General features: G+C 34.5%; 4 protein-coding genes across 8 annotated transcripts; 1 reads left to right on the top strand and 3 right to left on the bottom strand.

The window, feature by feature from the left end:
* The first annotated feature begins 881 nt into the window (after nucleotides 1–881).
* On the top strand, nucleotides 882–1,581 carry LOC110644583 (ethylene-responsive transcription factor ERF018). The gene has a single exon (XM_021797436.2). The coding sequence runs from the start codon at nucleotides 917–919 to the stop codon at nucleotides 1,355–1,357; it is 441 nt and encodes a 146-aa protein (XP_021653128.1). The 5' UTR covers nucleotides 882–916; the 3' UTR covers nucleotides 1,358–1,581.
* On the bottom strand, nucleotides 1,495–6,002 carry LOC110644584 (beta-galactosidase). Its single transcript, XM_021797437.2, has 19 exons — nucleotides 5,767–6,002; nucleotides 5,596–5,691; nucleotides 5,389–5,501; nucleotides 5,243–5,309; nucleotides 5,064–5,156; nucleotides 4,843–4,986; nucleotides 4,671–4,759; nucleotides 4,471–4,576; nucleotides 4,299–4,386; nucleotides 4,075–4,202; nucleotides 3,803–3,970; nucleotides 3,511–3,701; nucleotides 3,292–3,386; nucleotides 3,097–3,194; nucleotides 2,890–3,006; nucleotides 2,691–2,801; nucleotides 2,399–2,610; nucleotides 2,035–2,311; nucleotides 1,495–1,941 (listed from the first exon to the last, which is right to left on the bottom strand). Exons 1-19 carry the CDS (start codon nucleotides 5,935–5,937, stop codon nucleotides 1,753–1,755), a joined length of 2,553 nt encoding a protein of 850 aa, XP_021653129.2. The 5' UTR covers nucleotides 5,938–6,002; the 3' UTR covers nucleotides 1,495–1,752.
* Nucleotides 6,003–11,328: 5,326 nt separating this feature from the next.
* On the bottom strand, nucleotides 11,329–13,473 carry LOC110644582 (pectinesterase). The gene is made up of 2 exons (XM_021797435.2): nucleotides 12,285–13,473; nucleotides 11,329–12,185 (listed from the first exon to the last, which is right to left on the bottom strand). The coding sequence occupies exons 1-2, from the start codon at nucleotides 13,351–13,353 to the stop codon at nucleotides 11,491–11,493; spliced, it is 1,764 nt and encodes a 587-aa protein (XP_021653127.2). The 5' UTR covers nucleotides 13,354–13,473; the 3' UTR covers nucleotides 11,329–11,490.
* Nucleotides 13,474–13,845: 372 nt separating this feature from the next.
* LOC110644580 (sucrose synthase) lies at nucleotides 13,846–20,375 on the bottom strand. Of its 5 annotated transcripts, none has more exons than XM_021797431.2 (14): nucleotides 20,139–20,375; nucleotides 17,989–18,104; nucleotides 17,555–17,681; nucleotides 17,307–17,458; nucleotides 16,970–17,174; nucleotides 16,332–16,667; nucleotides 16,145–16,240; nucleotides 15,876–16,049; nucleotides 15,652–15,768; nucleotides 15,388–15,554; nucleotides 15,077–15,301; nucleotides 14,420–14,983; nucleotides 14,198–14,336; nucleotides 13,846–14,097 (listed from the first exon to the last, which is right to left on the bottom strand). In XM_021797431.2, exons 2-14 carry the CDS (start codon nucleotides 18,084–18,086, stop codon nucleotides 14,065–14,067), a joined length of 2,433 nt encoding a protein of 810 aa, XP_021653123.2. In that variant the 5' UTR covers nucleotides 18,087–18,104; nucleotides 20,139–20,375; the 3' UTR covers nucleotides 13,846–14,064. The 5 variants fall into 5 exon arrangements, with proteins under 5 accessions (XP_021653123.2, XP_021653124.2, XP_021653125.2 ...); XM_021797432.2 differs by having other exon boundaries at nucleotides 17,989–18,117; nucleotides 20,139–20,374; XM_021797433.2 differs by lacking the exon at nucleotides 20,139–20,375 and adding an exon at nucleotides 19,224–19,369.
* Between the last annotated feature and the right edge of the window lie 1,443 nt (nucleotides 20,376–21,818).

Raw genomic sequence — 21,818 nt, 5'->3', positions numbered from 1 at the left:
ATCTAGAAAAAAAATTTCTAGATTAATCCCAAAAAAATTACATATAAAAAATAAAGTTTTTAAATTGATTTTCAAAAATTAATACTTTAATATATGAAAATTTAGTAGGGTAAAATTAAGTTAATTTAACCATGTAAAAAGAAGAGACAAAATTCAAGAAAGTCATATAAATAAATAATTTATTTTTTATTGATAAAAAATTTTAAAAATTAAATTTATTAGGAATTAATTTAAATATTTATAATATAAAATATTTTAATAAAAAGTGAGGGTCTATGATATTTATGTTACGATTGAGCATCTTCATACTTGATACAATTAATTAAACATATCATATTTAATTCAATTATTTTTATGTTATATAATGTAGGTTAATATGATCTATTTATAACTCGTGAATATAAATTATTATTTTAAATTTTAAATTTTCTTAAATTTTATAATAATTTAATTTAAATAACTTCTTTTTTATATATTTTTATATTTAAAATAAAGATTTTTTTAATTTAAAAATTAATTTTTTGAAAATAAAAATTATATAATAGGTAAAAAGTGATGGAGACCTACCTTCAAAATTCCGCCGAGAATCAACACCCGTGACCGCCCAACAACACCACCAACTGCTGACGTTCTTGAAATGTCCACTGATCCTTCATCAAAACATCTTCTATGATCCACGTGTTCGTTCCCACGTGGTTACCTTTACAACAGCCACGTGTAACTTCCTAATTAAATCTCAATCCTTATCCTACGGCTCAGGTTCTGCACCTTTTCCCGTTCACGTGGCACACGTACAAGCCCCCACCAGCTCTACTCATTACTCGTTACGTCTCCTGCTTGTCCTCGTCTCGCCCTTTATAGCACAACCAACGCTGTACTTTCTCCGTTCTATACGGGAAGCCAAAATACAGAGAGTATGGTGAGACAGAGCGGGGTGAGAAGAGATGGGGGATATAAGGGGGTGAGGATGAGGAAATGGGGTAAATGGGTAGCGGAGATACGACAACCCAATAGCAGAGGGAGGATATGGCTGGGCTCCTACAATACTGCAGAGGAAGCTGCTAGAGCCTACGACGCTGCTCTTTTTTGCCTACGTGGACCTTCTGTGACTCTCAATTTCCCAATGAATCCGCCGGATATTCCTTCGTCCACAGACCTTTCTCCGTTGCAGATTCGGGAGGCTGCGTTTAGGCACTCGCGGAAGGTTTCTGAGACAATGGCATCACAGGATTTGAGTTCTCGTGTGCCGGCGTCTGGGTTGTTCGAGGAGTCCACAGAACTGCGTGAAAAGGTTTATTTGCCTGCTACAGAGCATGGAATAGAAAGTGTGGACAGGATTGCATGTGGCGCACATTAATAGATTTTTTTTTTACCCCGCTTTATCTTCTTTAATCCACCGACTTGCAAGGTTCGTTCCTCGTAGAGTTCATACGGAGTAACAGTGCCGGAAGGTAAGAATTTTGTACGTTTGTGCTTAGTAGAGAATAGAGATCGTATTGTTAAAGGAAAATTATAAAGAAATCTTCTACCTTGTACAGGGTCCTACAGATATAAAATTCATGTTCGCCCTGTTTTACTTTATGTGCGACACAGCAATTCTTTAGTTTAGGATTTAAAATTTACATCCTTTAACAAGTTAATAATAATGAGCATTATCATACGCCCGTTGAATGCCATCACGCCACCCTTAGCGTGGTGGCGACGCCTTTCACCACGATTTCAAGAAGCATGGGAAGACGGGGGTTTTCACTATCAATTGGGTGTCTTGCTATGACGAAAAAAAGACTTCTTGGGGTTGAACCCATCTTTATTTGCAGCCTCGCTGTCACTATATCCCATGCAAGCAGCTTGCACCGCCAATCTGTTGGTATTGCCACAGCTGTTCACTCCAAATGTTGCTTGTGTCACATTCAGGAAACAACTAACTTTCCCGACGCATGCCTGCAATTTCAGAACGTGAAAAAAAACAAAAATGAATGAATCAATTGTAATTATATCAGTGCCTTTATGAAATGTTGATATTTGCATTCTCACCTTTTCCACCATAGAAACGCTGCCAGTGGCTTCAAAATCACCCTTCTGGAATGAGCCGCAAGTGCCCTGTGGGTTGCCGAAGCTGGCAAATTGAATATCCCTGATGATTCGCCCACCAGAGCATGATAGTTGTAATGTGCTTCCTTCATATGCGTTCCCACATATTGTTTCAGCTGTGACAATTTGGAAAGACACTCCTGAGGGGTTTCCGCCTACTTCCTCGAACAAAATCAATGTGTTTTTCCGCTTTTTGAGGAATGATCTTGGGACATGGTACCTGATGATGCAAATCTTAATTTTCACAATTTGATCGTTTTATCAGTAACTAATTAACCAGATGAATTATCATATCCATATTAATTACCATCTTTGAGTAGGATTTCCACAGTTGCTCAAGCATTTGTCCGCTTTATATTTGCCTCGGTAATCACATGTGCCTCCGCATCCATTGGGATCGGCAGTCCGAGTTGGCCAGAAGCGGCCCAGGCTATTCCCATTCACCCATGCATGACCCTTGCCCATGCCTTGCAAGTCCAACACTACAGGGTCCGTTCCTGAGGGAGCCTGGAAGGTGGTCTATTCACAGCAGATACAATTCCAAATCAATTGAATGGCATGACACACAACTGTAAATCGAGGATGGAGATAGATAATACCTTGTACCAAGTCATGGCTGTCCCAACCGGAAGTTTAGCGGAGCTCTTGAAGATTTTTCTATAGGGAGAATATGGGTCGTGGAGTCGTAGTGCCTCACCATTCAATCCAATCTTTGGTCCAATAATTAATAAAATAATGATTCGTCAATTGATTTTATAGACAAGGGTATATGAGAATACAAGTTGAAACATTACTGACCTTGTACACCCATCGGTTTGATGATAAATCAGTGGTGGTGTTTCCAATTCCATCAATTAACTGAACAGGGCCTCCTGCTATGCCCTCAGGCCCCTCATCAAAAAATTCACCATAATTCTGGACAAACAATAACATGTGAGCATGCATTGAAACTGAAATCAGACTGTAACATTCTGTTCTTATTAATTCTATAGTTAGACTTAACACCTGCAATCCAACTGTAACACTGAGCAAAGTTATGATGTTTGGTCCAGGCTTGAGCAGAGCAGGTTTCTCGAATGTGAAAACGTATCCTGATTGAGAACCTGGTTTTCCAGAAGTGTAAAATGTAGTGCACTGATTATCATGAATTATCCTGGACCTGGAGATTAATTTGGATGAAACAGCACCAGAATGTTTTACCTATAAGCTTCTGATTGACATAGGCATAAATGACCTGCCCTGAATATTTCACACGCAAGGTCACGTTCCTCTGGGTTGTTGCTTTGTTGTCAACCCTGCATTCGACAGATATATGGAAAATGAGGAAAAGCATCGGTTATCATATATTCAAGATACAATCATGTGAGACTAATTCATGTGCATCCTACTATGGGTCAGAATTTCCTATGAAATTATTACCTAGTCATGTACCATAAGTAGTCACTTTCATCAGAAGTTGCTGCTTTTTGTTCAAGAAGCCTGTTCTCTATATATCTTCCAATGCCATAAAGAGTGTCTTTAATGAACTCTGGAGCCCACTTCCAGGATAGCTTATGACTTCTATCATTCTCGTGTATTTTGTTTACCATCAAAGAGGTCTGAACATTAACCTGCAGATTTAAACATCACAGAATATACTAGTGTGAAGAAATTTATAACAGTGAGTAAATAATCCAAAATAAAAAAGGTGAATTCAATTAATTGGTCTTGCCTTTGCACTGTTGAAAATTTCCTTGTTGCAACCTTGGAGGATACTAACTGACCAGGCAGGTACAGAGTAGTTGCCATCTTGTTGCAAATCAACAGTAGCATCTTCAGTTTTTGTATTGCTCAAGAAACAGAATCTCTCCCCAGTAGCATTGTTGGTGTATGTTGTAAGCTGATTCACCAAACTAATATTTATAAGTTTCTCTTTTAATTATTCTGAATTTGACAATTGACATGCATAGATCATATAAATATAGATCAATTCACCACTCATACCTCAACCCCACCATCCATAAACTTCTTGGTAACCGCCGAGCTGTTATTACTAGTCAGAATCTTCTCCCCTAATTTTATAGCTGCATGCAGGTTCTTGAGGTGTCCCCACTTGGGCTGATTCAAATTCCCTGCAAGAAATTTTAAAAATATTGTTCACTGACATGTTATGTACGGAGATATATCTTTTCATTAAATTGTTTCAGAAAATGGCAAATTGTAATTACCATACTCATCCAGTGGTGCATCATAATCATATGATGTTGCAATGAATGGACCTCCTGAGGAACGTCCAAAGTTGGTTCCCCCATGATACTGAAATTAAGGGAGGGAAGATTAATAAATTTTTTAATGAAAAGAAAAGTAAAAATAAATTTGAGATATGATATGGGTTTGGACCATATAATAATTCTGCAAGGTGCCACCATATTGAAAAAAGCGTGCAACTGCATATGCAACATCTTCAGCTGTTCTATGTGGGTTTTTTTCTCCCCATTTCTTGTACCTACAACACATGTTTGGATGTCTTAGTACTCTGAGTTCAATCATTTTAATCTGGAAAGTAAAGTAAAACAAAGAAAAAAAGAAAGGAAACTAACCATCCAGTCCAGTTCTCAGTCCACATTTTGGGGCTATTAGGATTATTTGGCCAAAATTGATCACAGTAGAATCCATTGCATGTGTTAATCTGTAAGAAGAAATCATATATCCTGCTGAAAAAACAAGTTTGAAAGCTAAAAAACCCAGATGAAAATAAGTATATATGGGTACCACAGATGGTGGGGCATCAGCTTGCTGGCACATAATCCAGGGTATCCCAATATTTTGGGCTAAAGCCATTTGAGCACACCATTGAACATATGATTTCCCTGCTTCTCCATAGGGACCCATAATGTTTCCATATTCATTCTCGATCTGTAATGTTCAAATATGCATGTCAATAAAGATGTAGCCAAAAGATAATTAAAAAAAAAGAGACTGTTTGTACAAACCTGTGCTAGAATTATTGGTCCTCCTTGTACTGCAAAGAGCTTAGCTTCTTTGGTCATGTTCACAATTTTGGAGGTAAAGATCTGCATTTCGTTCTGTACATGAAAATGGTCTTTATCAGAATATTGCAGGCAGAAACAGTAGATGAAATGAAAATGCATGGAGGCTAATATATTGTGACCTTGTAAATCTCATTGTCTGTCCTTAATTTAATCCCTGGAATATTGTGTAGCCACACAGGGAAGCCTCTGCCAAGCAATAGAAAGACATGCTTATATTTGTTTTTCAGTTGAAAGGATTCATAAAAGAAGGAATTATAAGATTTACCCATAATTCCATTCAGCACAGGCGTAAGGACCAATACGAAGAATGCCATAGAGTCCTGCTTCTTGAACTAGCTGGAAAAACTTTATGAAATCCAGGTTGCCTGCAAAGTTATACTGTGCCACACAGCATCAAAGAGAGAGAACAGGTTAGTCAGAGACAGTTTCTGAGGCTTAATATTCTGGCAATTTTTATGAACAAATTTCTCACCTGACGACGGCGAGGCTCATGGGCATTCCAAAAGATATATGTTTCGATAGCATCAAGGCCACCGTCCTTTGCCTTCTGAATTAAATCCGGCCACATCTGCAAGCAAAATGGAACACAAATACATTAAAACTTTTAATAATCAAACACAGCACTGTCAAGATTTTCCAATACCTGAGGGGTGCTGCGAGGGTAGTGAATTGACCCAGATAGAATAAGTTTTCGTTGGCCATTGATGATAATGGCTTTCGCATCATATTCAACTGTAGTTGCATAGCAAATGTATGAACCCAGCAGAGCTAAAGTCGTAGTGAGAAGAATACTACCAATCCAACGATTTGACATTCTTTCAAAGGAGTTGATTCTTGATTGTAGCTGTTGTTATGCCTGCCTAGGAGGCTTTTATATGATAAGAATTAAGAAATGATATAAATATTGGATAAGAGACAACATCATCCTCTAAAATTAGGCATATTCAGGCGACAGCACATCTCATCATTCAAATAATTTCAATTATCTATATGTAGATGAGATCTTATCAGATTTTGGATTAAGCTATTTTGTTGGAATTTAATTCAATCACGGGTGGATTTAGTTTTCACAATATCTGCAAGATTTTAGAGGTATAGTTTTATAGATTTTTGCATTTTAATTTTTTAAATAGTCATCTAAGTAATCTTATTAGTCGTTGAGATTTATATTATATTTTATTTTATTTAGTTTTTTTTGAGAAAAGTTTAGGTAAGAGGAGACTTTCAGTGCAGTCGAATTTTTATTTGGTAAAACCAATCGTTGATTATAGTGAGACACACCATAATAAATGATTACAATAAAACCATTATAGATATATTGATTTCATTATATAATTTTTCTAATTTAGGTTTGAGCATACCACCGACCTATTTAATTAAGATTTTATTTTATTTTATTAAACTTACTGCTATAAAAACAGTACATCTAATTGGCATTTGAGATAATTAAATTGTACAATATTAAGAGAGTATTTGTTTTAATTTATAAACTGATCAGTTTATAAGTTCAAAAATAGACTAAAGAAGAAAAATAAGTTGAAAAGATTAAATTTTTCTTTTTAATACTTACAAGCTAGTTCAATCAAATATTTTGCAATGTTATCCTTAATTAATTTCTAAAATTTTATTATAAATCTCATTTAATATCTTTTTAATTATTTTAATAACAAATATAATTATAAGCTATTTTTTAATTAAATACATTAACCGTTTATTAACACTTTAATCAAACACATAACTAATGCTTATAATCACCTATAAGTTTTTTTGTTCATCAATTTTTCTTAACAGAATTTATAGTTTTTTTTTTTTCTTTCACCATATCCAGCCCAAGTGTGGTTGTACGTATTTACTCCATATAGAAGAAAAGGCAACTTCTCCCACAAGATATGGCTGTAGGTGGTAATAGATAACCTAACTTCTTAGGGATTATTTATTTGTGAAAAACAGTTTTTTACTTTTATTTTTTATAAAAAAATAATAAAAAATTATGAAAAATGTGTTTACTTGTTAATAATAATAAAAAATTTCTAATTTAAAAATTTTTCATATTTTTCAACATTAAAAAATTATTATAAAATATGTTTTAAAACTTATATTATTTAAATTTTTTTCAATATGTGTAATTTGTTTATTCTAAAATAATATGATTAATTTTGTATCATTGCAAATAATATTTTTTTAAATAATTATTTAATTTTAATTATAAAAAAGTTATAATATAATTTTAGTTATAGAAAAATCATTATTTTTTATTTATAAAATATTAGAGATAAATTTAAAGTGGTTTTTCCAAATTTTAGATAAAAGATAGATTATTGTGAAAAATTTATATAGATAAGAGATTGAGTTAGTAATGAATAACAAAATTATCTATTGGGTTTTACAAATAACCAAAATTAGCTTTACCTTTTGTTTGAATTTTTAATTAGGCAAAGGAAACGAGGAGAAATTAAAGAAAAAAAAAGAGAAAAAGAAAAGAAAATTTCTTTTTTATTCTTTGGATACCTTACTAAAATAGAGAAGAAATAGAATTTCTCCTCCAATGGAATTACTTAATTGTCATGAGTTGTGATTTTATTATATATGACGTTAATGATATTTAAGTAATTTTAATATAAATAATATTTAATTATCTCTAATTCCCTCCATTTCACTTCTAATTTTGAGAGAAATATTTTAGTTTAATAAAAGAAATTTGGGGAGTAGGCAAAAGGCCCTTTAATGCCCCCCATGTGAAATAGTCTAATAGTTATATAAAGTTCTGATTAATCAGTTTGGTCCATTTAAGTTCTTAAGAATAATAATAAAAGGAGGTATAAAAAAGTCCCAACTTAATACTGTCAACTCTCCATAAAAATTTACATTTTATTTAATGAAATACAATTGCTCCTTTCTTTTGCTGCAGTAGGAGAACTCCACCATCTTATGCAGCTAAGTGGGATCATTGAATCCAAATAATCTTTATAATTTTTAAAGTTTCATCAATGAAAAAAAAACATATTTTAAATACCCTATTCTTAGACAACATCACTTTTAATATGTAAACAAGAAAAAGTTTTATTAATGGAAAGAGAAGAAAGGGGACATCAAACAAAGGGTTAATTAATACAAAATCATGTGCCAGCCTTAAACATTCAACTCAAGAAAACAAACCTACTATGAATGAAAACTTTACTTAAAAGAGAAAATAACAGCAAGCAAAATAAAAACTGAAAAGAGCATATCAGCAATCCTAACTCTGCCCATTTTTCAAAACAAAAAGCAAAGAGAATTAAACCAGAAACCAACAATGAAGAGGTTGGCAAAAATGTAGCGCAAATAATAGTGCTTAAAATCAAATAATACAGTATCCAAAGGTAAGTAGAAGGCTAAAATGGAAGATCAAATTTGAAGATTTTGATTACTACAATAGTGTAGCATCTCAAGTGAATGAGAAAATGCAAAAATATGCCCTGTTTTGGGTCTATATAATCGCTCTTCTGAAATCTTTGAAATCTCAAAGAAGTTTTTGACCTGCCTTGTTTCTTATATGAAAATTGATTAGCCATGGAACTTGTGGGACCCTTGAATTTAGTTTAGCATCATCTTTCTATAACACTATCACAAAACTTAGATATTAACGCTACAAAAATGGAGTAAAGGAGTCGCCACTCGGATAATAATCGAGATAAATTCATAAAAAAAAATGTGGGTGGCAACTTGTCCCTTGTAGAGATCCATTATCTTTTTTTTACCATAAACCCAATAGCCTAGGTTCGAGATAGTGGATACAAAACTTAGATATTAACGCTCTTCTGAAGAGGTTGCCTAACACCTGGACTTTTCTTAGAACATTACTGCAAGTCTAAAGTTGCACAAACATTAATATTCAACCATTCAAAAAAATAACATGCATATATATGCGCATAGAAGTCCCATCATGTGATATTTATAAGTAAAAAGAATTATCTTATTTACTATCTTGCCCTAACATGTGAACATGTTGGATTATATAAAGATCATTAAGTGCTTATTAATCATACCATGCATGGAAGGGTGTTCCTAAGCATGCCTTGGTTTCCAGGTTGCGTACTTAGACCTTTTATTACCATATTTCTCTATATGCATCTTTACTAAAACTCAATTACATACCAAAGGTTCAATTCAATATTTTCAAAAACAAATTAAAGTAATTTAAAGTCCACAAAAAAAAAAATTTAAGTCCTATAACTAAAGAAATGAGGAGGATAATAGAAGTTAAACTTTAAAATGGCCTTTTACAATCCATAAAAAAAGATCCTACAACTATTATAAGGCCTTAGGCCCATTAACCTCATCTAGGAGGCCTTGAAATAACAAAATAAATAACTAATTAATTAGGATAATGAAAAAAAAGAAGACAAAGATAAGATAAGGTTCATGTTCAATTAAGATAAGAACACTGATTAAAATCAAACTCCCAATTTGATCCAATTTTGACCAAGTTGGAATCCTTGGCCAACTCCACCATTTAATCATCATCCTATCTTATTTACACTCATTTATCTTGCTTTGGTGTTTTAATTTTTGGATCAGAGGCCTTCCAGAACACCTAAAGACACTTTGGAATGATGAAAATTAGATTTGGAATAATAAAGATGCAATCAGAGGTTAAAAGGAGACCTAAAGTAAACCTAATACACTAATTAGCTAGGGCTCAGCAGATGAGACTTGAGGGAGTGTTCTAATTAATTTAGAATATTTTCATTCAGAGTTGATTTTATTTCTCTGAGGATAGGTATTTATCAGAAAACTAATGGCTAGTGTGATAAGATTAAGTTGATAATATTTAATTGAAATTAAATTATTATCTCCAATTTCCACTGGCCTAAGATAATGGCTAACCAAAATTATTTTATTTATCGTTTTAATTAATATTTAATTAATTTTGAAGATAATAAAGCCCAATTCAATTAAAGCCCACTTTCTATTTTGATTATCCTATCCCAATTAGGCTTAGAGTGCAGTCTAGTGTGGTTGGTCATTAATCAAGCCTAATTCATTGCTTTCTTGGCTCTTAGAGATTTTGGTGCATGGCTTGATCAAATTGCTCAAATTGATCCAATTCAATTTTTCCCTTTTAAAGCAATCTAACCCTATTTTTCACTCTATTCATTTTTTGAATAATTTTCAACCATTCTCAATATCCTTGAAGTGTCCCAAAATAACTTTAAGTCCTTTAATTCATCATCATAGGCTTCCTCACTGTATCTACACAGCATGCATTCAAGGGGGGTAAAAACAAAAGATGTCCACAGAACACCAGAGCCTCCGATTTGAACAAGTCCTTCAATGGTGAACAACGTAACTTTCTCCCCCTGAACCCATTCAATAGCATTAACACCATTGTATCAAGAATATCATCGCCAAGGAAGTTGCTGGGATCGCAAGCTGTTTTAAAGGTAAAGTAAAAAGGAGCGAGAAGAAGAGGTAGGGAAGACAAAAGTCAGAATAACGAAAAGGAAAAGTAAGAGGTGAAGGGGAGAGGAAGAGAGCTATTGATGTCTGTTTGTTACGTGACGTGCATGTGATGTTTTTTGGACTTATTTGATTAGTTTAAGAAAAATCTGTCTGGGCTTTATTACTATTTTTTGAATATTCTTAAGGGCTTAAATGAATCAAACGAATTGATAAAAGCTTATATGATTATTAAACTATTTCAGAGAGGCTAGAAAGGGCCTTTTGACTGGGGAATATAATTTCCTTTTCTTTCTCCTCATTTCTCTTATCTATTTGCTATCCAAACAAAAGAAATTTGTGAAATCACATATATTTTCCTTTTCTCTTTCCATTTCATTTATCGAAACAAAAGGGTAAAATAAATTTGTGAAATCACATTTATTTTCCTTTTTTTTTTCTCTCCATTTCATTTATCCAAACAAAGGGTTAGCAATGGATTTTAGGCCTTTAGCGATGAATTTTTCCATAGCTAAAGGTGCTTTTTTTTAGCAGCCTTTGTTGCCCATTTGTTATATTGGTTGGTTTTGTTTCTGCAATATAGAGCCTTATAGATTTTATTGTTAATAAATCACATATAATGGCTGTTTTCAATAATAAATTAATAAATAAATAGGTCACATATAATGACTGGGTTACGCTTTGGCTTGAGCTTATAGCTCTTATACTTTTGAATGGAAATTCATTATTAAAAGAGATTTTAAAATTGATATGCTAAACTCTAATGTGAAGTCCAATGGTGATTCTATTCTTAAATCTTACAATTGAATTCACGGGATGACACTGAAATTTTTCACTAAAAATGGAAAAGCAAAGCAGCCTAATACAAAATTATGTGGTAACATCTAATATGTGCATAGCATTTCTGTCTCGCTAAATCTGACATTCATTATGAACCAGTAAAGAGTGGAAATCCTGTGGACTCTAACCAATGATCTGCTTCGTGTAAGAATTTGCCCACTGTGAACTGCCTGGCTATGTCTTCACTGCAGTTCTTGTTATAGCCTCCCCAAGTAACTCTATGCCTTGTGTTGGAGCCTGGTCCATAGTTCAAGTGCTCAATATACTCTACTGTATCTAAAGTGCTGTAGTTATCCCATTTGTACCAGCCCTGTGGGTGTATCAGGTCCCCTAAATAACTCTTCATCACCATAGTCCTTGAGTAGTTTCCCCAAGGCCTACCCAAGAAAGTGGAAATATGTTGCCTTTTCGCCGCTTTCAAATCTGCTGCAGCAAGAATGGTGCAATTTTGCAATGAGAAACCAGTGTTCTGATTTGGGTCTCTCCTGCCTTGAGCAGTGATCATATTACTTTGACCAGGGATTGGTTTGCGAACAAGTATCAGACAGTTTTGGAAAATTGCAGCTGCATTTCCAAAAATAAAGTCAATCGTGCCTTGGATTGTACATTCACGGTAGAATTGGCGAAGTGAATGAGCAAAAAGTGTATCCTGATATGAGCTGAAATTGCATCGATAAAAGGCAGAATTAGAGGTCACTCTCGCAGCAACTGCCTGATATTTATGTGGACCTGCTGTGTTCATTATTGTCATGTCCCTGGCTAGGAATTTGTCCCCTGTTACAGCTGAAAAAAAAAAAAAGAAGATGCAATGTAAATGACTCGGCAAGCAATATCTATCAACTAAAAGGTTACTAGCTAGAAATTTTACAAAGAAGTGCATACTTAAGGTAGCAGAATCAAAGGTGGAAAACCCATCAACAAAGTTTTTAGACCCTCTGATTATGGTTTTGGTCATTCCATCTCCTATCAGCATGATGTTAATCTTCTCCCTGGATATTTCCACAGTCTCGTCGTACACTCCTGCCTTGATCTTGATCACAAACCTGTGCCTGCTTCTTTTTGGTGCCATCTTTATTGCCTCACTAATCAGGCGATAATCACCACTCCCATCACTAGCAACAGTAATGTTAGGCCTCATATTTCGCCTTCTTTCCATTAAAATCCTGTCACTAGATGTCATCCATGCTGGAAACCTATTCGGCAAAATCTTTTTAACAAACATCTGCTGATCATTAAAAATTCCACTCTCGTTTATGGCTTCCATGTATGTGACTATGGACAAACAGTTGCTGATCATGCGAGTTACTGGGGTAAACAAGTGGTGGAGCTTCACTTTCAGATCCTTGTGATTCTCAAAAGCAGATTCATCCAAATCAGAGAACCCATCAATGCATGTATTCTGATTCGTCATGGCTGCACTAAGTAGGGTCTTGATATTAGCATACAATAAATGGAGATGACGTATGGGTGCAGGGAAATCGTGCAGATCATCCATGGCTAGTCCAAGTTCATAAAGGGTTTGATCTAACATCTCCACACAATCTTTTAGCGCATTCTCCTCCTGGGAAATCAAATCCTGGAAGGTGAAGAGACCCAAAACGTGCGTTCTTGCGCTGGTTACAGATTTCTCAACCGCATCCATCGTAGATTCAAGAATATAGAGGAAGGTAATGGAATTCTTGGAAGCGGGAATGGAAGAGAGGGTAGTGAGGCACAAAGAAGGATAGAAAGTTCTGCTACAAGCACTGCTGACAATAGGATGTGGAATCGGAGTTGCAGACGCAGGGTCGGTTGATCCTTCTTGTCCTTTGGAACCAAGAAAGGATTCTCTGAAGAATGAAGCTAGGAGAAGTGTTGTCAGGGTAAAAAAGACTAAGAGTACAGCAGTCTTTTGACGGGTTCTTGTTGAATTCTTGGAAGGTGAAGATGAATTCTTGAAAATGATCGCCATTCTTTTATGGTGGGAAAAAATTCAAGCAGTAGAAAAGAGAGGAGACTTTTTAACATTTTAGTGAGGGGAAATTCTTGCCTAGAATTTAATTATTTATTAAAAAAAAGAATTTAAGTATTAAATTCACATTTTAATTTTACTATTTTAAATTTACAAATCCATTAGCAAATGAAATTATAAAATTTATTTCATATGACAGATGCAACATAGAGGCTTGGATTGGGCCCTGATTATATGGGTGAAATCTTCTTTATAAAAAGATCACCGCATTCCAATTATATTGGTTATCCAAGGAATTTTGTCATCTGAGGCTACACTTTTGATTGGTTCTATGAATATGATATTGGCTTAATGCAAGTAAATTTCATTTGTTTCATAGATCATTAACCCTAACTTGGATGTATTTTCATGTTTACAGATTTGATCCTAGAAACCCATAAAGAAAAATGTTCGGACCAAGAAAAGTAGTACCAAATGGAAGTAGACAAAAGATGAAGCAACGAGACAATCTTTACTGCAATTCATGAAAGAGGCTCAGTAGCCAAAGTTCAAAAAATGCCGCAAAAGGTAAAGGGAAAATAACATTAAAATAACAAAATGAAGCAATGGAAATTCCTTCTTGTCCAATCACATTTGTGAAATGACCATTATTCTTCACAACTCCGAAACTTCCCGCTTGAAACAAGGCTCTCTTAAGTTATGTGGTTCCACCTAATCCTCAACAGTTAGAGGAACAGATTCAGCCTGAAATTTCATGAAACAAGAAATAAGTATTGAGTAAACATTTCCAGACAGATGGTGAAAAGAAAAGCTTCAAGCTTGGAAACTGCAGGAGGAAATTTACCAATTTGTGGTACTTCAGGGCATAGAACATTTCAAGGTAGCGCTTGCTCTCAAGTCGGTCAAGCTTAGATACATGTTTCCAAAAGCCATATACACCAGTGAGTGTCAATAGCCTCTGAGAGTAGATTTGCCAGGTATACCTATGAATCAAACCAAACAATTTAGAAGATAGATTAACCAAACTCAGCCCAACAATACTGATTACAGAAGTTAATGAGCTTACTTCTCTTGGATACGTTGCATGGCTCCATGGGAGATATTGTTCCAGTAAGATGGATCAACCTTGCACTTCTCGAAGAAGTCAACAAGGAGTTCAGCAGCTTGATCACCATGGTAAGGATCAATATTGAAGCCAGATTTTCCATGCACGATAATCTCAGCAGGGCCACCATTGCAAGTAGCAAAGGTTGGCAAACCACAGGTCATGGCCTCAACAACGGTCAGACCAAAAGCCTCGTATAAAGCAGGCTGCACGAAAACACCCTTTGTGTCACAAATGTAACGGTAGAGCTCCCCATTCCTCACCCGGTTCATCTGGGAAGAAATCCATCTGAACTGGCCATTCAGGTTGTATTTCTCAATAAGACCATGCATTTTCTTCATCTCAGCTTGCTCTTCCAAATCTTTAGACTCCTTTCTTCTATCACCACCAACAACTACAAGGTTAGCCAATTCACGAAGCTTGGCATTCTTTCCATACCATTCTACAAGGCCAGTTAAATTCTTAACTCTGTCCAGCCTTGCCATGGTGAATATAATTGGCTTGTTGCGATCTTTTAGCACACATCTGTAGAATATCAAAAAGTAGTAGTGGTTAGTACATACGTTTTTGTTTTATTCACATAATTTCAATAGAAAGTAACAAGGAACAGTAACTCACAAGTGTTCTTCATTCTCAACAGGGCTGTAGAGAAGCTCCTCGATTTCTGGATGGAAAGAGGTCAACCTTAGTTTCTCCTCAGTGTAGGGGAAGTATATGCTCATGTCAGCACCAGGGGAGACAATATTGAATTTGGGATCAAAAACATCAATGCCATGAACAACTCGGTAGAGGCCTGGGAGGGTGAAAGCTGTGTGGCTCTCATATTGACCAACAGTGTCCTTGCTGAAATGGTGAAATTATAACAATGCTAAGGGTTGGATGCAAGGGAAGCATTTCACAGAAATAAGAACAAATAGACAAAATATTACCTTCCAGCAATTTCTTGGAATGTGCTGGTGATGATGAAATCTGTATGATTCATTGCTATAAGATCAGCTGTAAACTGGCATGCAAAATGGTACTTCTCATCAAACTTCTTCCAGTAGATGTCTGATTCTGGATATTTTGTTTTCTCTAGGGCATGAGCAATGGTACACTACAAAAGATAGCAAAGAGAAGAGGTTCTTATTGCTGCTGTAGGAAGAAAAAAGTAGAGCATAACATGATTTTGGTAACAATCTTAAATGACAAACCTCTGTGACACCTAATTTGTGTGCTAACAAAGAGGCAACAATGTTTCCATCACTGTAATTTCCAATGATCAGATCAGGCTTTCCTTGCAACTCTTTACCAATTTCAGTGGCAACATCCTGAAATACCAAAAGGTAAATATTAAGCTAAAAAAAGAAAGTACAATGTTATGAATATAACTTTAGAGCAACCAAAAGAAAATGCTATGTGTTGAATCAAATGTCACCTCAGTGTAGGTCTCTAGATAGGGCCACACTTCAAATCGAGAGATCCATTTACGAACTATTCCCTTCTCAGTTCTGAAGGGTACACGAAGGATATCTGAATGCTCTGTTCCGAATACTTTTTCCAGACGTTGACCACAAGTTGTTCCTACTGCATCAGGAAGAAGTCTAGTAACCTGCACACAATCAGAAAGGTTAGTGTGACAAGATCAAAGAATAATATAATAAACTACAAAAACTAAATCAAAAAACTCCAAAAAAATAAACTTACAATAAGAATGCGAGGGGTGATATCAAGTCCTTGCTGCTTTATACGATGAAGCATTTCTGTCTCTAAGGCACGGACTTGATCCAAGATATAAACAACCTAGTGGAAAGAATTATGCATAAAAATCAGTTTAAAGCTTCAATCAAGAGTCCTAAAAATAAATGATGTTAGGCTATGATCGTGAACTCACCTGGCCTCCAGTGTCAGGATACCCCAAAACGTTGTCTTGGGCAAAGTATCCATGAGGAGACATAATCACAACGTTGAAGACCATTGGGATTCTCCCCAAGAATGTTTCAAGAGTGCAGGGGTCTGGTGCCTCGAGAAGATCCAAAAGAAGTCGGATCATCTCTAGAACACGCTCAGCAGTATCACCCCAACCTCTCTCCAGGCCAATTTCCTGGAACTTGTGCTCGAATTGAGTGTAGGGAGTCTCAGGTGACAGTGCAGTGAGATACTCCTCTGCCTTCCTCAGAACATATTGCAAGGAATCCAAGCTATGAATTCTGTCATTCAGCATCATGCTCTGTACAAGAAACACCAAATGATACAATGAGATATAACATTCTTTAACAAAATGAAGAAACTACTTAGATGAACAAATTTTTTATGAGATCAACCTGGACAATCTCAGGATCTATGTAAGCAATGTTCAAGAATTTCTTCATTACAAGTACTAACAAAATCCTGACAATTTGAGCTTCTAAGCAAAAATAATATTTACCACAAAAATCACAGGTTTAAGTTCTAATCTTTCCATGTGTCAGGAGTCATCCTAACAAAAATTCAACCAAAATGCTCAAACTGGCTGTGTTAATCAGAACATACCTTTCCCTTGTGACAGTGGACTTTCAGAAATTCAAGCAGAGGATGCAAACTCTCCTTGTCATGGAACAATTTTGCAGAAAGGTGACGATTAAGGAACTCCACACCATTACCAATGTACTTTGAAAGAGTCGGGCGAGGGAAAGATGCATTGAATGGTTCAAAGTCCAACTCTAGCACAAACTTGCCATTGACACTGCCATTGACACTGCACGAGATCAAGCAATGCTATTAGGATAAAAAAATAATTAATTAAAAGAAATGAGAAAACAAAGCTAAGATTAGCTGAATTAAGAGGAATAAAGCAAATATATAGCCTCAAATCCATCCCCAAAGTTACCTTCCATTAACAAGTTCCTCCTTGAAGTGCAGATACTCAGCAACACGCAACTCCTCAACAACGAGGGCATGGACGTTCACTCTAATGTACTCCCAAACACCAGGCCTTGGACGCACAGCAAAAGCAACACAGGGAGGCAAAACAATTGCTTCCTAAAATTATAGAATCAACAAAAGCACATAAGAAAACTCCTCAAGACTTTCCATATAGATCACCTGAAGACTAGATACGAGTGTGATCAAGATTACCTGTGCAGATCTCAGAACTTCCCCAAATACGCTATCCAATAGTTTCTTTCTGTTCTCTTCTGGGATTGCTTCAAACTCAGCAATTATCTGGTGATGCTGAAGAATTCCTTTTCCCTTACCTTCAATCCTGCCATACAAACAGTCACATCATAAGCAATAATTCTATATGCATCTATATCCTTGACTACTTTGTCTTCAGTGTGCCTGATCTTTCAATAGTTGAAATATACATAAGATTCTGACCATGTTTAGACCACTCTATAAATCATTACAAAACTATGCTTCTTTTTAAAAAATATGCTTATTTTTAAAAAATATCTGAGCAAAATCTCCACAAACAGCCATGCAAGTTACTCTTTTACACACCAATGAAGAGCCAATTCCATATTGAAGAATTTTGTGAAGAAAATTTATAAAGATTTTCAATGGATTACCTTGAGAGTAAGGCCACAATTTCATTGCGGTGAGCAGAAAGTGTCTCATCCAAACGTTCCCGGAAGCTGTGAACGCGAGTGATAACACGTTCAGCCATGGCTCCTGATCAGCAAATCTATAATAAAAGACTTCAGATGAAATAGAAACAAATATAAGCAACAGATATACAAAACTAACCTGAAAACACCATTATATAAGCATTCGGATAATCACCGAAAGTCAAAACTCAACAAAATCACATTGATTCTAGAAGAGTAAAAAATTCTACACCTACCACCTCACCAAACACTTTCATTTTATATTTTATTGGAGTGTATTGTTGAACTAAGAATACTGTCTTAATTAATGCAGGGCAGAATTGTTAAATTGTTAAAGATCTATTGATAACTGCCCACATAATTAAACAATTTAGTAAGTATGCCCAACAGAACCAGAACCAGAACCTTTTGCAATTAGCGGATATAAAGATAAGGTCCAATATCAATAATGGTTATTTTTAAAAGACCTGTGGAATACAGCAGAAATAACATAATTTCGTATTTAAAAAATGGGTTGATTAAAGACGGAAGAACTGTTTTTCTATTGACCAAAAGGAAAGACTTCCGGCAACAAGAATAAAGCAGAGTAGAGAAAATTACTCTCCAATGAACACATGTGCAGGAATCAACATAAGAAGGCAGCCAGAAAATTCCTCGTGGAAAAGTTAAATATTTTGATCCTCAAAATATGTAAGAAGTTTTGACAAGAAGAAAGAAAATTTGGAAATGAACTTCTCCACCATTTAAGTTGAAAAAGAAATTGACCATTAGAAAATTAGAAAAGCTTTCCTTGTGAGAACTATTAAGCTGGTAAACGAGGACTCCAAAAATAGATCTGTCTCTCTATTAAGAACAATATAGACACCAAGAAAAAGCAGCATGACATTACAAGTTGTGCTTCTTCATGATATAAACTTTTACACCAGAGATCAAACTGACTATTACATGTTAATCAAGTCTTGAACACTAACAGTACCATGATCAGCATAGTTTTCTCTAGACCAGCATGGCCAGGTTATTATATAAGCAGCAAGAGTAAGACAGCAGGGGAAACAACTACGAGTCTAAAACAAATCTCTAAAGCCTTGTAGGCTTGCACTCAAGCCAAATAAAGCAGATCACTCAGAAACCAAAGACCTTAGGAAAAAAAATAAGAAAAGAGAAAGGAACATAAAAGAAAGAGAGAATGGACTAACCAAACGCAAAAGAGGAGAACAGAGAAGGGAAACACAATGGAGTGGGGTGATTGGAAGGCTAGAGTGAGTGAAAATTTATAGAGAAAAAGAGCAAGAAACGGGGGGAAAATAAAAAATGTCAATCCAACCACCCAGAATTAAAAAAAAAAATTAATGAAAAAGGAAACAAAAAGGCCGGGCACACAGGATTTTTTTCTAATCATTTTGTCATTGTCTTCTAATATCTTTAATAAAGATTAAGATTGTAATAAGAGAGATTTGCGGGGTGAGGGTATTACGGTAATGTACAAAGATTTCGAGTATATTCTACTACACAAAAGCAATTAAAGAAAGTTAAGCAGCAGTAGTTCTGATAAAAAAGTTACGCAATAGTCATAATTGCAGACCACCTTAATCCTCAAGGAAACAATGCAACCTACCATAACAATAGGAGAGAGAAAGAGGGGCCATCGCAGTTGCCATATGTGAAATGTATGCACATAGAACTTGAAAATCAAGCTAACAAACGATCAAAGAAAAGATTTTTCAAAGAAATGGAAATGGGGAAATGGCTGAGTCGGTAATGCTGGTGGTGGCAGGTGTTTAGGTGTTGTGTAGGGACACTGAAGTTGCAGGCATAATAAGTGGGTCCAATCATGGGGATGAACGGATAAAGATGCTTGATCATCAAAATCAGACATTTTTTCATTTTCTGCTGCCTAGCCAGCCAGCTCGTTATTTTTAATGCACTAATCTATCCAACAAATTCTCCGGTTTATAGTATTGGTCTAACCGTCTAAAGCATAAAAACAACAGGAAAATCCCAGAGGAATATAGAGTAAAATACACGACGCAATGCCACTAATAATAGCCAATTTCTTGCCAAACTAGAACAACGAAACAAGATTTGCTTGAGATGGAAAGAATTAATTTTACCTTGAAACAGTGCCCACAGGATGTTCGAGCGCTTGAATAAGGAAAACAACGAACACAGATCTAGAACAAACGCACTAAACGCAAGAATGCAAAGAAAGGAGATTAGTTCACAAATGGGGATGAAGAAAAGGTTGAAGCATGAGACCCTTATATACACAATGAGTTGAGGGACAGATAGGGGATCGTACTTTTTACAGCTTCTCAGAAAGAGGGAAAAAAATTTGCTTAAACAGCCATCTGTATCTGTGAGAAGGCATTATTACAATACATTACTACTTCACCTTCCTGCGGTTTCGTTGTTCCTTTCAAAAACCGCTCTCTGCTTCCCTGTGGCCCATTTGCCTTAATAATCCATTTTTTTATTCATTTCTGTATGCACTTTCTTGCTTTCTTTAATAGTTGTACGTTGAAAGTTGAAACAGAGAAAGAAATAAAGAAACCCATTTGTTCATTTGAATTTTATTTATTAAATTCCGAATTTCCAAGTTGGATTTTTTTTTTTTATTTCCTGTGGTTTTCTCCTCTTGTCTTTGACCCAAAAAGATGGTTCCTTTTTTCAGCTGTTTTATTATTATTTTTTTAATGGTAATATGCCCTTTTCTGTTTCCATATTACAAATGGGAAGGTGGCGGGTATATTTTGGCGGGTGGGAAAGGCCTCTCATGGTAGGGGTAACTCCGTAATTTCATTCAATAATACCAATGCTTTTTACGCACATGTAAATCAAGTGCTTGTTAGGTCAGGGATCACGGTTTGATTAATTTTATTAAAATGAGTTTGGATATTATATTTTTTTAGCTTAAAATTATTTATTTTAAATTTATATTGAATCTGAATATTATTTATATAAATTATTAATTATTTTATCAGCTCTAATTAGGGGTGTATATGAGTTGATTTAGAGAGTTTAATGTATTTTATCAAATTAAATTAAAAAAGTAAAATTTAATAATATTTAAATAGAAATCAATAAATTAAATTATAAAATTATGTATATTTGAATTTAACATTAAATAGTTTAGTTTCAGTTTAATCAGTTTTTATTTATTTTAATATTTTTTAGACTTTTATAATTGGACTCTTGCTAAATTTATATATATATATATATATATATATATATATATATATATATATATATATATATATATATATATTAATTAAAAAATAAAATATTAATTAAAAATATATTATTTAATATAAATAAATAAAAATAAAAAATAATATAAAATAAAATTATTCAAGTGTTATATATATATAGATTTAATTTTATTTAATTTTTATTATATTAATTTAAAATTCATCCAATTTATAATTATTTTTAAATTATAGTTGATATTTAAATATATATAATTACTTATTCTAATTAAAATTTATTCAAATAGATCGATTTTATGATTTTTTTTTTACACTCTTAGGTCTAATAGTATAATTTTATTTATATACTTTTATTTTTTTAAACATAGGATCGACCTTATTATTTGCGTACTCATACACGTAATCCGCACGCGACACGTCAGCTCTGAAAACAAAAAATAAAAAATAAAAAGCGAAGATCTAATTGTATGACGTGGCATTAAATAATTGGATGGTTCTAAACCATGAGGTGACGCATGGGCAGTTTTGGATCGATCGTATCAGAAATACGCAAATAAACTGATGAAGGTAGGACCCACCTGTCAA

Source organism: Hevea brasiliensis, chromosome 4, assembly GCF_030052815.1.
Source record: "Hevea brasiliensis isolate MT/VB/25A 57/8 chromosome 4, ASM3005281v1, whole genome shotgun sequence".
Taxonomy (NCBI): domain Eukaryota; kingdom Viridiplantae; phylum Streptophyta; class Magnoliopsida; order Malpighiales; family Euphorbiaceae; genus Hevea; species Hevea brasiliensis.
The sequence above is the reverse complement of the archived record's forward strand: the minus strand, read 5'-3'. Positions and strand labels throughout refer to the sequence as shown.

Excerpts from the sequence above, each read along its gene's own strand:
- LOC110644583 (XM_021797436.2), top strand. The coding sequence starts at position 917 with ATGGTGAGACAGAGCGGGGTGAGAAGAGATGGGGGATATAAGGGGGTG.
- LOC110644584 (XM_021797437.2), bottom strand. The coding sequence starts at position 5,937 with ATGTCAAATCGTTGGATTGGTAGTATTCTTCTCACTACGACTTTAGCT. Across the intron at positions 4,387-4,470 it reads CCTTGCAGAATTATTATATG|TATCATGGGGGAACCAACTT; the intron begins GTCCAAACCCAT and ends CCTTAATTTCAG. Across the intron at positions 2,312-2,398 it reads GGAAATCCTACTCAAAGATG|GTACCATGTCCCAAGATCAT; the intron begins GTAATTAATATG and ends TTGCATCATCAG.
- LOC110644582 (XM_021797435.2), bottom strand. The coding sequence starts at position 13,353 with ATGGCGATCATTTTCAAGAATTCATCTTCACCTTCCAAGAATTCAACA. Across the intron at positions 12,186-12,284 it reads CTTTGATTCTGCTACCTTAA|CTGTAACAGGGGACAAATTC; the intron begins GTATGCACTTCT and ends TTTTTTTTTCAG.
- LOC110644580 (XM_021797431.2), bottom strand. The coding sequence starts at position 18,086 with ATGGCTGAACGTGTTATCACTCGCGTTCACAGCTTCCGGGAACGTTTG. Across the intron at positions 15,769-15,875 it reads ATCTAGAGACCTACACTGAG|GATGTTGCCACTGAAATTGG; the intron begins GTGACATTTGAT and ends TTGGTATTTCAG. Across the intron at positions 14,098-14,197 it reads CCCTGAAGTACCACAAATTG|GCTGAATCTGTTCCTCTAAC; the intron begins GTAAATTTCCTC and ends ATGAAATTTCAG.